This window comes from Simochromis diagramma, unplaced genomic scaffold (assembly GCF_900408965.1).
Source record: "Simochromis diagramma unplaced genomic scaffold, fSimDia1.1 OVJJ01000274.1, whole genome shotgun sequence".
NCBI classification, from domain to species: domain Eukaryota; kingdom Metazoa; phylum Chordata; class Actinopteri; order Cichliformes; family Cichlidae; genus Simochromis; species Simochromis diagramma.
The window spans coordinates 193482-207931 of NW_024387386.1; the positions used below are offsets into that span (position 1 = coordinate 193482).

Consider the following 14450-nt stretch of genomic DNA (forward strand, 5'->3'; position numbering starts at 1 on the left):
TTAGCTACACTGATGGGCGCGTCCGACTGGGAGAATCCGAGTTTGACTAATTACAGGAAAACTGTTAACTTCTGTGAGTCACAGAGAGGCCGACTGAACTCATATTGTTAAAATGAAGGTTTCATTAAACAACAAGAAAAAAACTATTTTTTTTATTTTTTCATTTATTTTTTACACCAGATTTTCACATTTCTGACACAAGACACAAACTATTATGGATTGAAACCACTTTCAACAGCTGGCTGGTGGATTTGTGAAGCAGCAGTTCTGCCTTCCCTCTGAGTCTTGACTAAATGTAGATTTTGTGGGTTTTTTGAGTCAGAGGGCTGGGCTTAGCTTGCCACAGACTGAGGCAGGAAATATCTTGCCTAACTGTGTGTGTTTAAGGTCGTGCTGCTTCTTGCATTGCTGCTCTTCTCTCCACTCCCTGCTCAGACGTGTTTTGTGCCACCGCCAGCTCTCTTCCCAAGGTAAGCCTTATCACGGATTTGTTTTTTTTGCTTCCCTCTACAGTTCTTCACTCTGATTTCTTCTTTCTGTTCCCACTTTTCCTTTTCCCTGTACTTTTCCCCTGTCTGCTCAGCACATTCCTGCTCCTGGACAATGAGTCTTCAGTTTCACGTCAGTGGGACTCACCTCTGTCCATCATTTCGTTCAAAGTTTGCCCTTTTTCACTGCAACGCTCTTACAGTTAGCAGCGAGGGAAGCCCCGTGTTTTTCATTTCCTTTCCTTTTACAGCTTTCTAATAATTTCCTTGAGGTTAGGGTGTGGCACTGAAGCAACTTCCAATCTGTGTCATTACTTTAGACAAGGAAGTAAACTACCCTTGGCTTTAAACCATAGGCAGCGTGCTGTCACATTGAATTAAAATGACACTGTTTCCTTTCTAACCCCTATTTGTTTTTCAGTCCACTCAGTATCTCCATCACTCTGTCTTGATTTCACTCTCATAAACGTAGAGCCCACTGAACCGTACACACACACATACACACACATCCTGTTCACCAGTCGCCAACTAACAGATTGCTCTCAGGTCTCTCCACGCCTGATGCTCTGTGCACCTGCATGTCGTACGCTCTCATATTTCATTGTGTGCCCAACACCGCATGAATGGCTGATTGGCTCAGTGACCCCAGCAGCCTATCTTTGACCTTGTGTATCCATCTAAGCCCTCCCTGTCGGCTCTCCTCTCCATCTAACCAGGCGCCACTTGATGCTTCAGTGGACAAGGCCAAGAGGGCATCTTTGCGTTTTTACCATTTTAACCCCTCGAGCGACCTCGTTTTCTGCTCCGCAACTCGTCTTTAGTTCGTTTTGCTTTGTTTCTCCGCAGAAGATTGGACTGGATTTTAGAGATTACAGTGCTCAGTTATTATGCTCCGTATTAAATAGACCAGAGGAGAAACTACTGATTTTAAAATACCCCTCACTGTTTTAAAGGCACGTGAAAGATGATTTTGAATGAAACCAATACCCAAATTTGAAAAATAATAGAAACCTAAAATGAAGTAAGAAAGAAAGAAAAAGAGAAATAAAAACAGGCCTGTCGGTATTTATACGTTTCATGGAAACTGCAGTAAACAAAAAAGAAGCAGATTTCAGTTTTTGGAAGTTTGATGCCAGGCTTGTAATTTAAAAATGAGCTTAGCTTCAGAGCTAGTTTTGAAAAGTAAAATTGTAGTTCTGAGGTTACTCTCTCTATATTACTATTTACATTGTCATTAAAAAAAATTAAGCCTAATGCTGTAACTAAAAAGATGCCCCTTTCAAGACCTCCTCCTGGGAGGATGTTCTTTAAGTTTCATCAGGCTGCTAATGCATGACCCACCTCGTGCAGACTGTTTCATGAAGTCGACTTACTTTTGTGCGAATACTTATTTATATTTTTTAACTTCATTACATTTGGCTTCATTGTTACAAAGTATTTTGGGTGGTTGCCGCTGGGCCACTGCAGCATCTTGATCATTTTCCTTTTCAGCTGTTCTGTTGTAGATGTACTGCTGTGCTTGGATCATTCCCCTCGTGCATGAACCAGATTAGCTTTAGCTGTCAGACACGTCTGACTTTAGCATACTTTGGCATACGGAGGACTTGATGGTCCACGTTCCCCTGGCAGCCCGTCCACAGAAGCCATACTTGTTCAGTGTTTTTCTACCGGCATGAACTCTAACATTTACCATCCTAACTGAGACCTGTAGAGTCTGACATGTAGCTTTTGGGCCTTATCTTGGGGTAGAATTTGCTGCGACGTACGCTCCTGAGCAGATTATGGCATTGTGTTAAGACACCTGAATACTTCAGATCTCCAAACTGCTCACACTTATCGGCAACTGGCTGCTAATTACCCTCTGATCCTCAGAGGCTGGATACAGAAATGCTTTGCTTAGACCAGCCCTTCGCTCCTGTTTTAAAGAGGACAAATGGGGACAAGGGGAAGAGATGCGATAGAGGAGGGGGAAACAGTGGAAAGACGAAGAAGCCAGCAGCTCGCTCTCACTGTAATTATCAGCTTGGTGTTTAGCTTTAGCCAGGAAACCAGGAACCCGACTCTCCCCACCTCCACACACACACAGCGTCCTATCTTCGGGCCTCAGGTAGGCTTTCATCACTCCGGCTTCAGTTACCTCCCACATATAAGCTAACAAGGCCAGGTGAGCTCAAACACTCCTCCTCGTCAGACCCCTCGATATCTTACAACCTCAAACACACAACACACACTCCAGTGGACACGCAGAATGGACCTGGAGTCAGACAGCATGCCGGAGGTACCAGAGGAGATCATACAGTTAAGTGGACCGGTGCTTTTATTTGTGCCTCCTTACTTACTCTTCAAGCGGCTGTCCAAGCACTGTAACCTTAACCCAGTGGCCTCTGCATGTGCCGCCTTTCTCCGTTTCCCTGCACCCCCTCTACACTACTCAGTATATATGTTCAAACGCTCACTTCACTGCGCTGTTTGCTCGATTGACAGTTTACAAAAATAATGCTGAGTTTTAAGAGCATGTTGACATCCTGTTAGTCTGACCACAGTGCCGATAGTCAGCACTGATAGATGCGCTGTTTTCTGCTGCCAAATGAGTTGTTTTAAGACACATAACGCAGTAGCGCTGGGAGCAGCTTCTTACATGTTGGATCATCACTTGACTCTAATCCCTATAATTAAACTAATTGCTTGTTTCCAGCCTCCCTTTATCTTCCCGTTGCCTCTGTAGCAGCACAGTTAAAACAAAAACTTCTCACTTATATGATGATAGAGCTAAAAGAAAGCGTTAAAGTGTAAGTGCTCCACCCGTGCTTTATTTTATAAACGGATGTTTATCTAAATGCCCGTTGGGGCTCACCCTGAATGTGTTATGACACCCATAAGTTTGCCACCTTTTTTTAATTAGTTTTATCGCAAGAAAAAAAAACAACCCCAGAGCTTCTTGACGTTGTGAAACATTTTTATAAGGTTGATGATGAATATGCGAAGCTGCAGATATACATCAGCATGCATCAATATGATAAAGATTATATAAAAGCTGGGAAGTCTTTCTTCTCGCTTGTCATCGACACTGAAGTTAATATTTATCAGTATTTATCTTTGACATCTTGAAAGTTGATTTTTGGCCATTGAAACCAGTTGTCTCATCATCAGCTACTGTTTAGCCACTTCCTGTTTATTTTGAGGTCTCTGTTCTGTTTCCCACCCTTTGGTACCACACCTGTGGTCAGTTAGGAATTCAGTCTGCTTAGTATACACCAGTCAGGCATAACATTATGAACACCTACCTAATATTGTGTTGGTCTCCTTTTGGTGCCAAAACATCCTTTGATCATGGACTCCACTCGACCTCTGAAGTGTGCTGTGGTATCTGGCACCAAGATGTTAGCAACAGATGCTTTAAATTCTGTAAGCTGCAAGGTGGGGCCGTCATTGATCAGGTTTGTTTGTCCAGCACGTCCAGCAAATGCTCGACTGGATTGAGATCTGAGGACTTTGGAGGACAAGTCGACACCTCAAGCTCGTTGTGCTCCTCAAACCATTCCTGAACCATTTCTGCTTTGTGGCATTATCCTGCTATTTAGAAAGGAGGAAAGGGAGGGGCAGAAGGTCTAGTCATTTGCACATACTTCAGTGACGTATGGGAAAATCCCCTATATGTCCAGGGCGCTTTCTTTCATTGCTCTGTGGTCCCATTCTGATGCTCACATGCTCTTTGTTGTCGCTTTCGGTGGTGGACAGGGGTCAGCACGGGTATCCTAACTAGTCTGCAGCTATGCAGCGCCCTACACAACAAACGGTTATCCTCTGTGCACTCTCACATCTTTCTATTTAAACCAGAATTATATTTTTAGGTAATCTAAACTACAGCAGCTCATCTGTTTGAAATCACCCTGTTACTGGTTCACCATTGTTCCTTTCTTGGATCACTTTTAATAGATACTGACTGCAGAATGAGAACATGCTACAAGATCTGCAGTTTTGGAGATGCTCTGACCCAGTCGTCAAGCATCACAGTTTGGCCTTAATCAAACTTGTTGAAATCTTTACACTTGGCCATTTTTCCTGCTTCTAACACATCTTTGAGGATAAAATGTTCACTTGCTTGATACATCACGCCCACTAACAGGTGCTATGCTGAAGAGGTAATCAATGTTGTCCGTTCACCTGTCAGTGGTCATGATGTTAAGCCTGATCAGCTTTGCACTCGTCAGTTGTCAGGCTGATTCTGTTTATCACCGTTATCAAATATTCCTGACACGATCTCGTGTTTTCTAGTTTTAGCTCATGAGCTCGTGCCATGGCATTGTCGTCCGTTTATTCCCAATTCACAAGAATCTCTGCTTTTTCCTGCGCTGTTGGTCTCATTTTAGTGAAACTTACAGTGATCACATAAGTTTATCCAAATTATACTCAAAGTCACTGTCATTTTACAGCGCCTTTTATATATTTTTTCACAGTATTACCTTCATGCATACTATTTACAGTTTCAGCATTTCAGCCATTCAGCAAAGTCAGTGACACAAGAATCTCAAGGTTCACAGAGTTTGTACAAAATTGTAAAGAAAGAATTTTGAAATGTTGATCATGGAGTCGAGTGGTCCTATTGGTTAACTTCCTCGTTATATGGGTGTGGCCTTCATATCTCAAGCTAACTGCAGTAATACAATCAATGCAACTGTGGTCGATCGTCGACCTGATAAGCTATGACGTCGCCGACCTTCAAGTTCCCGTTATTGTTTTCTTTGTTCCTCATCCATTGTTGGCTTTTTAAGGACATTCCTGTGTGTTCTTGGCATATTTTATCAACCTTACCTTCTGCTTTTGACTCCTGCTTGGATTAAAACCTGGGTTTTGGCTTCTGTGTCCTTTTCCTGTGAGTCATTGCAAAATTAATTCCAAATAATTTTGTTTACGGTTCCTTTATATAGTTTTGTGCTGCTTTTAGCAGCTGGCAAGGGTATTCCTCAAGTCATCACTCCAACAAAGTCAACTTCAGCATGGTCTGTCTTCATCCAGAAGATCTTGCTGAAAACTGTAGAGCAAGGAAGCTGGCCATCACTTAAGTTACAGTTTCTGTTTTTCTGTTTAAACAACATAATTCTTGTTGCGTGAAAGTTCACTAACCTAAAGAAATGGCCACCGTCCCAGAGCTTTCAAAATATCTCTTGGTCTTTTTCAGTAGATAAAGATTGCTGACTTAATCACCCTTACCTTACAAAAGAGCAAACCTTCACTCGCATGATCCAATGAGTCGCCGCCCCGGCCAAGGACAACTCTGATGTGCTTGAAAGCTCCCAAAAAAAAGACACTTCAAGCCTTTCCAGTGTGATCTATTGCCTTTTTTATTTCTTTGTAACAAAATAAAACTTAAATACTTGTCCTATTAACCAATATATACATAATAGTTTGGTTAATAGGGCAAGTATGTAGTAGTATGTTGGCAATAAACTAGGGACCTGTCCAGGGTGTTCCCCGCTCGCCACTCTATGGCATTTCAAATAGGCTCCAGCACCCTCACCACTGTGACCTGGATAACACTGAACAAGCATATAAAAACCGACTGATGGTCAGAAATGAACAGTACACATATCATGAAGGGGACAAACGTCATCCTTATCTCCATTTTCCACTTGTCCAATTCTGGGTCGTGTGTTGCTGAAGCCCTAATAGGTACAAGCAATAAAAAATATGATTGCAAGTTTCCACAATTTAGATGCAATGTAAAAATACAGTCAGGCACAGTGAGAGATAATGACATGAAAGGTGGTGACGTTGGTGATCTGATCCCCCTACAAAGCTAACCGTCTGCTCTCGTGCAAAGAGACAAACCAGAAAAACCAACCAAAGACAGGAAGACGTGGGCGTATGGTTGGATGACGCACTTGTTTGTGTACTACAAAAAAACCACAAATTTTTCGTTGCTAATGAAAAACAAGAGGGGCACGATTACGCGAGTCCAACCTGGCCTCATTCCTACCTGCGACACCAACTGTTTTTGTGCAGTGGCGCTACGGCTGCGTTGGTGTCGTGTTGCATAAAAGTCATGTAATGTAGCTTGTGGTCCTTAGGCAGCAACACAACCCACACTTTGTGTCTACTTGAGGTATAATTACACTCATCACAGTGTCTCCAGCCTCTGTTCTGTTGCCTTAGAACGATTGCAGTAAGAGCGAATCAAACAACCTCCAGCTACATTCAGAAGTGCACCTTCTCCTTGAGTGTGGAGAGGAGTGTCAGTTTAGTGAGAATTTAGGCAGCTTTGAGGAGTAGACAAGAAAGGTCACGTAAATCCGCTCCGTTTAGACACACTGTGGCTTCAACTTCCTCTTTTACTTCTACTTACTCCAGCCAAATCCGTGCACGCGCTCCCATGTAGAACAAGTTACACAACACTGTTTTGCCACTTCCTGTTTCTTCTTCCTTCTTTAAGGGACATGATGTGTGACTCAGGTGTCCTCCATGGATAAGCTTCCCACGTGCTCCCTACTCTTTATTTGTTTTTTCTTCTAACACCTTTTTACTTTGTTCTTTTCTCCATGTAGTATGCTCCCCTTGAAGCCAGTGCCAGGTCAGTTCAGCCCAGAGGTCCGGCAGCAGGGCCTGTGGGTATGGAGAGTAGAAAAGATGAAGGCGGTGCCACTAGATTCCTCTGAGGTGGGAGCTTTCTTCAATGGAGACTCCTATTTGGTGCTGGATAACCGCGGGGAGGAGGGAGCTGACCTCCACATGTGGATAGGTAAGAGACTGAAGACGCATCTGGCTTATGCAACATGCTACCCGATGCAAATCAAACACAAACTAGTCTTGACTTTACTTGGAGAAAAACAATGGAAGAGTATCTGATTTCATTTTACTCCACCCAGTAAAAGAGCTAAGCATTGTCTGGCGCTCGCTACACACATAACCCTGGCTGAAAGGCTAGTAGCCACCCCGCTGATGGTGATGACACACGAGACACTCTGCTGCCCTGATGCATCATTGTGTGTCGAGAGAAGCTGGATGAAGAGGGATGATGAGGGAATGAGTCCAGAGGGAAGCATTAAAAATACAGGAGCACTGTTATAGTACTCAAATGTGGCTGTTGTTTCCAGCATGTATCCGGTGCTTTGGTAACACTAAGCTGATTGTCACAACTTGGAGAGCCCTCTCTTCGCTCTAACATGCACCTCTGTTAATCCTCCCTCCTCCTCCTCTTGATGGACCGGCGGTGTCTTTGTATGTCCACCGTTTGTTTAGTTCAGCTTTTTTTAATCAGTCGTACCAGCCCCTGATTAGAGAGTATAACCTGTTTGGGGTTTTTTATAATAGGTACAATTTACAGATTTCCACTAAATATGTTGGATACAGGTAAATAATAAAGCTGCTATTTGAAAAGAGGATATCGATGCGAAGCAGTGTGTGAAACGCTAAGCAAACGTTTAGTGCTTCCACATAAACAAAGAGGGTAAGTAGCAGCCAGGTGCTGATAATCAAATGCACTTGATTAACTGATCAGACCTGGCACTCGGGTCTGTGTTAACATGATGCCAAAGAGAAAAGATGTCAGAAGTGGTCTTGGAGAAGCAACTGTTGTTGCCCATCAAGGAAGAGTTATAAAGGCATTCCAGTCTACAGTGAGAAAGATTATTTAGATTCAACTGGAAACAAGTTCAGAGAAATTACAAGCAAGATCATCACAAACACCTCATACCAACTGTGAAGCTCAGTGGTTGAGGGGTGATGATTTGGGTTTGTTTTGCAGCCACAGGAACTGGGCAACGTGCAGTCATTGAGTCACACATGAACTCCTCTGTGTACTAAAGTATTCTAGAGTCAAACTTAAGGCCGTCTGTCTGACAGCTAAAGCACGACTGAAACTGGGTCATGCAACAGGACAATGATGCCAAGCACAGCAGCAAACCTACAGCAAAATGGTTGGAAAAGAAAAGAATTAAGGTGCTGCAAGGCAAACCTCAACCTTATTTTAATGCTTTTGAGCGCCCTCAATGAAATGAAGCAATGCTGCAAATAAGAATGGAAACAATGTGAGGCACTGATAGTCATACAGAAACCATTACTTCAAGTTACTGTTGCTAAAGGTGGGTCGACAAACTACCCAATCTTTGGGTGGATTAAGTTTTTCACACACTGCTTCTACACTTTGGCTCAGTTTTTGTTAAATAAATAAGGACACAGTCTAATGAGTAATATGTTGTTGCTCATCTGAAGTTGTATTGACATTATTTGAAGACCTGGTAAGAAACTCGTGTTTTTTTTTCTTCTTCTTTTTTATTATGCCCTGTATGTTAAAGTGTAATTCTGCAGAAGAAGAAGCAGACTGTGGCTTTCTTGAAAACTCCTCGTGCTTATTTGTCACAGGAAACCAGAGACGACAAAATAAATTCACACTGTTCCAGCTATTTTTGGAAGAACCGTTTTAGATTATAGATTTATTTCCTTTAATTAAAGCTGTTTGGCCAGCCCACAGTTGTTCCTGACCCCTGTTTAAGTATTAATACTTAGTTTTACTGGTGAAGTTAAAATTAGCTTTAGTCTAGAGTAGGAGTAAAGGTTTAGGTGCAATCAGTCTTATGTAAGCAGTACAAGAAATAAGACAATGTGCAGAGAAGCAAGAAAGCAAATATGCAGTGTGTAATATTTAGATATGTTAAGAAGCCTGATTGGCCTGGCGGTACAAACTGTCTGTAAGTCTGGTAGCACATGTAGCAGTACTCATATGTTATTTGCAGAGCTAACAGTGCTTTGTGGCCGTAGGGCTAGATGATGCACTAGAGGTCCACAGATAACCTGAATGTCCAGGAAAATGTGTGGCACCACTCTCTGTAGGCTAATTTTCGCACCGTCTCCTAGCTTTAGTATAATGAGAAGTCAGCTTCAACTCTGACATCACAAAATACAGAAGTAAATACGTTTTGAATTTGTAGGAGTTCAAATTATAATCAGAAAGTGACTCAAGTAGTCGAAGCAGCTCCTACTGGATGCACTGAGGCGGATTTATCATCACAAACTTCACCTCAGCTGGTCGAACGTATTAATATCTTACTGAATGCTTTGGGAAATCTGCCATAAAGTGAGAACAAATTCTAATTGGTGTGAACAGTTTAAACCCAACTGTGGGCTACCAGCCGAGGCTAAAGATAGACTGTTTTATTTTACATCATGCTCATAAGTTAAACTTGCAGCAACAGGTCCAGAGCAGTTTTTCAGCTTTTTCCCAAACTTGGTTTCTCACATCCCCAATCCTTTATAAATAAACTGAGTTTTTGTACAGGAAGAACATGCTTTTCAGTGACCTGTGCTCCACCCCCTTGTTCCAGGTGAAAAATCGTCTCGAGATGAGCAGGTAGCTTGTGCCATGCTGGCCACCCAGCTGGATAATTTTCTGGGTGGAGACCCTATTCAGCACAGGCACGTTCAGGGCTTCGAGACTCTGGAGTTCATGGAGCTCTTCCCCCGAGGGGTCAGCTACAAGGTGAGCAGGTGGTGCTGGAAACAGCGACGTGTTTGGATGCCTAAAATTGAAAATGCCAGTAACTTTATTACCACAGCATACGTGTGCTGCACTGAACTGTGCACTGCCATTTAAAACAAGCAACAGCAAGCTTTAAAATACAATATTCTGTACCGTATGACTTTTTAATTTTATTATTTTATTTTTAGGAGATTGAGGTGGTCAGGTCTGTGTAGATTTGGCCACCTCAGGTACATCCTTGGTTACATAAATAACAAATTTTATCATTTTAGAGCTTCTTGTGACTTCTTTACAGGTAGCAATCTGAGCTTGTTAAAATGAATCAACGTTAAGGCTGAAATCGCTCGTCCAAAAAGTCAGCTGTCGTAAAACATTAAAAAAATAAACTACCATGAAAGTTCAGTCCAAGTGATGATTCTGCTTCTCCTCACAGGAGGGTGGTGTGGAGTCAGGTTTCAGGAGGGCTCAGGGCTCTGGCACCGTGCAGAGGTTGTACCAGATCAAAGGAAAGCGCAACATCCGTGCCAAAGAGGTGGAGCTGTCCTGGAAGAGCTTCAACAAGGGAGACTGCTTCATCCTCGATCTCGGAACGGTGAGATAATCTATCAAAAGGAGGACATGCCGGGGAGAGGTGCAGCCAAACGCCACAGAATCATTTGCTCTTCTAAAATGTGTCAGAGCTATACACTAACGCGCTACACAATAACCAGTTTGTTTCGCTTTTTTACTGCAACTTGCAAATAAAATAAAGTGCCACTTTTACCACGTTGTGCTGATCTAATGTTGATAATTGTACCCAGACGATTGTGTCCTGGACCGGCTCACAAGCCAACATCTTCGAGAAGCAAAAGGTGCGCGAGATCGCCACGCTGATCCGCGACATAGACCGACACGGTAAAGCCCGCATTGTGGATGCAAACGAGGGGGAAGAGCCGGAGGAAATGATCAGAGTAAATAAGTTTTCCTGATTTGTCATCCGATTGTTTTATTCAGGAAGGATGGTTTTTTTTTTTCCATTTCCAAGTCAATAATTACATAAAAAAAAAAAATCTATTTGTTTTGGTTTGGTTTTTGGGTTGTTGTTTTTTTTGTTTTTTTAAAAAAAAGCTTCTCTTTGTAGTCCTCATAAGATGTTTTTGTGCTGCTGTGCAGGTCCTAGGACAGACTCCGACTTTGCCAGAGAGCACGCCAGAAGAGGACAGCAAAGCAGACGCCTCCAACATAGCCTCCCTCTACAAGGTAAGCTCTATATGCAGAACTATATACACAAGGTTGACGTTTTAAAACCACCTTTTCCATCACTGTTCACTGTATGCTCACTCATCAGGTGTCTGATGCCACCGGTTCCATGACAACAACTAAAGTGTCCGATAAGAGCCCGTTTCTCCAGGAGCTGCTGATTCGTGACGACTGCTTCATCCTGGACAACGGCTCCAACGGAAAGATCTTCGTCTGGAAAGGTGAGGAGCTGCTACTCAAACTCGAAGCGGCAAACTCGCCACCTCCTCAAATTTGATATCTGATGAAATGAAATTGTAATGAACGCAGTCAGAAATAATGATTGGCAGTTTCACGAGGAGGTGAGTCTGAGGACCTGCTTACATGTGATCGGAGTAAGGGTTTCTTAAAGAGCTACAGCGGGGTTTCTACAGCTTCACACTGTCATCTCTGAACTGATCAGACAACACACCAAACGCAAATAAACATCATAGAAACATGCACTCACCCAACATCTCATCAGGTGCACCTAATCGGTGAATCGCATGACAGCAACTCAGTGCATTTAGGGGTGTAAAGATGATCAAAGCTACTTGCTAAAGTTCAAAGTGAGCAGAAGAGCATCTCTGAACACACAGCAAACGGCAAAAAAAACTCGTTAAAAAACTGAAGCCCCAAATTTCTGCCACAACTATAGTGAGAGCAGCTCCAAGGTTGATTTTAAAAAACTGTCAGAGCCATAAAGTAGCTATTAAGGTCACCAAGTTGGCTGATGCATGTGAAAATCAGACTGTATTAACTGACCTCTTTCACATTAACTATTATAGCTCATAAAATAATAAATGCAATCAAAACCTCATTAAAGTCATTAAACACCCGTGTTTCTGTACGATTTTACTTTAGAAAAGGGCTGCTGTGGTGTAAAAGCACCACGAGCTGTTTGCTGCTTCGTATCTGGGTCAGTATTTTTTGCAAATGTGCTCAGGGACCTTTTGTTCAACAATTTGTTCATCGTGGCAGCTTGTACCACGCCTGATATCGAAAGTTACCCTGAAAGTTACTCTGTGTGCGAAAAAGCTCTCAAACAGAGCTGCTAATTAACATTAGCTCGTTTAATCATCAGGTAACGGAGCCAACGATGAGGAGAAGGACATGGCCCTGCAGATGGCGGACAAATTCATCGAACAAATGAATTACCCTCACATGAAAACACAGGTACGGCTGCTAAAAGCTGCTCATGTTAAACACCGCAAACCAGTCAAGCGTCTTTCTTTACTGTAGACAGGAAAGCTCGTACAACCTCTTTGTTTCTATTTTTACAGCCACAGATCTGACGTGTGAGTTTATGATGTCAACTGTAAGGTCTTTTATATAAGCAGTAAGCAGTAAAGTTTTATGTGCGTTGCACTACAGGTGGAAATCCTGCCACAGGGAAAGGAGACCATCATCTTCAAGCAGTTCTTCAAAAACTGGAACTGAGCCTTTCGCTGGGAATCCTGCACATGGAGACGAGGCTGCGCATCCTGAGAGAGCACCTGTTACAAAATGCATCGCTTTGTTTTTTTTAAAGATACATATATACTGACTTGTATGTACATACTTGTAAGGCTGACAGTAAGCTGCCTCTTGCCTTGTACTTTGGTAGAATCAGAGATGTGATGCCACTTTTATAAAAAAAAAAAAAAGCTCCTTGTAGCAACAGAAAAAGGATATAAGGAGAAATATTAGATATAACTCAAGTAAATGAGATGTGCTTTTTTTTTTTTTTTTACATTGGTTCAATGGTGTCCCAGCTTTGCCTGCATTTCAAAAATAAATGTAAAACTGTGGTTTATACAGGAGGAAGTTGTGCTGATTTTTTTTTTTTTTACCCCCCCTCCCCCAGTCATCATGTGGAGAAATTATCTGATGCTTATCAGTCACGTCTCCACCCACAACTGTGGACTTTATATAACCTTTATTCTAAACTATGCCCTTACTGCTGCCACGGCTGCACAAATATTACACCCGACTGTATAATAACACACTATTAATAATTAACTATAGACCACAATAATTGGCGATTAAACAATCTGGCATTATTAAGTCGGTCACAGGGGGCATTGCATTTACTGCTGAGTAATATGTAGCATACTTTTACATAAAGGACTTTTTGAAAGGACAGTTATATATACTGTTTTACCTTTTGCCTGTTCGGCTTCAGCTGCAGGGAAATCAAATTTGTATTTTTGCACAAACACGACGTCAAGATTATTTTCACGCAACTATTAAAAAGGGGGTGAAGAGGAAACCCTAAATAATCTGAGAGGACAATATTATCAGGCCTTCATTATTCCATGTCCGTGACTTGGAGTATTCACAATAAACCAGCTGTGGGACTAAAAAAATGCCAGTAATTGTTTCCTTCACTCACTTCCAAAAATGCTGTCATCATTCCTCTTTGACCAGTCCCTGTGTGGCTCCATGACCTATTTCCTACTTAGATTAACATGCCCTGGCATTTTCTCTTAATGGCTACCTGGCATAGCACAAAGGTCATTGCTTCTTTAATAATCAGCAGGCGCGTTGAAACAGACCCAAAGAATCTCCCACCTCCAGATGTGTCTCAGAGGGGATCAGCCTCTGATGCTGATGTTTATTCTGCTATAACCAAAAACCTTTGGTTTAGTTATTTAACTACAGCTACTAAGTGTTACTCAGACAGCTTTCTGATTTGTCTGCTTAGAAGCTACTCTGAGCTCTGTGTGGCCTCCCAGGCTATCACACGTCTTGTTCTCAGAGTGATTTGTGCTGGTCAGCCACTCTCAGGGAAGGACCAGGTATTTTGAATTCCCCTGATTTGTACCCAGTCTTTCTTACTGCAGACTGCTGATGTTCAAACTCATTATAGGAGATTATGAAAGGTTGCTGTTTTTTGCTGTTGTTGTTTTAATGCAGAGATTCATTTTCAGTCAAGTATGCTTTTGAAGTCGGACTGAATCGCTGAATTTGGTTCTCTTACACCAACTGTGGAAACATTTGATCATATTTTAGGTTACGCTGCTGCTGAAGGTTAGAAAATTCACGAATGTTCTCTTGCAGGATGATTTATTCAGGTTTAATCTCCACCTGACTTAAAAGGCAAACTGAAGTTTGTTCAAAAGGGAAAAAAACTCAGCGGCTAATAGTTTACACTAGATTGGTTTTATTGTATACAAACAGAAACAGCGTAAGGCTCGGCGGCTTGCATAATGACACTCTGACCTTGAAGTCACAGATAACCAGGCGGTGGA

General features: G+C 42.2%; 1 protein-coding gene across 2 annotated transcripts; it reads left to right on the forward strand.

The window, feature by feature from the left end:
- The first annotated feature begins 339 nt into the window (after positions 1–339).
- On the forward strand, positions 340–13019 carry capga (capping protein (actin filament), gelsolin-like a). 2 transcript variants are annotated; one of them, XM_040009802.1, is made up of 9 exons: positions 340–470; positions 7031–7224; positions 9806–9960; positions 10394–10552; positions 10761–10910; positions 11113–11199; positions 11288–11420; positions 12302–12393; positions 12592–13019. In XM_040009802.1, exons 2-9 carry the CDS (start codon positions 7032–7034, stop codon positions 12655–12657), a joined length of 1035 nt encoding a protein of 344 aa, XP_039865736.1. In that variant the 5' UTR covers positions 340–470; position 7031; the 3' UTR covers positions 12658–13019. The 2 variants fall into 2 exon arrangements, with proteins under 2 accessions (XP_039865736.1, XP_039865735.1); XM_040009801.1 differs by lacking the exon at positions 340–470 and adding an exon at positions 2011–2786.
- The last annotated feature ends 1431 nt before the right edge of the window (positions 13020–14450 follow it).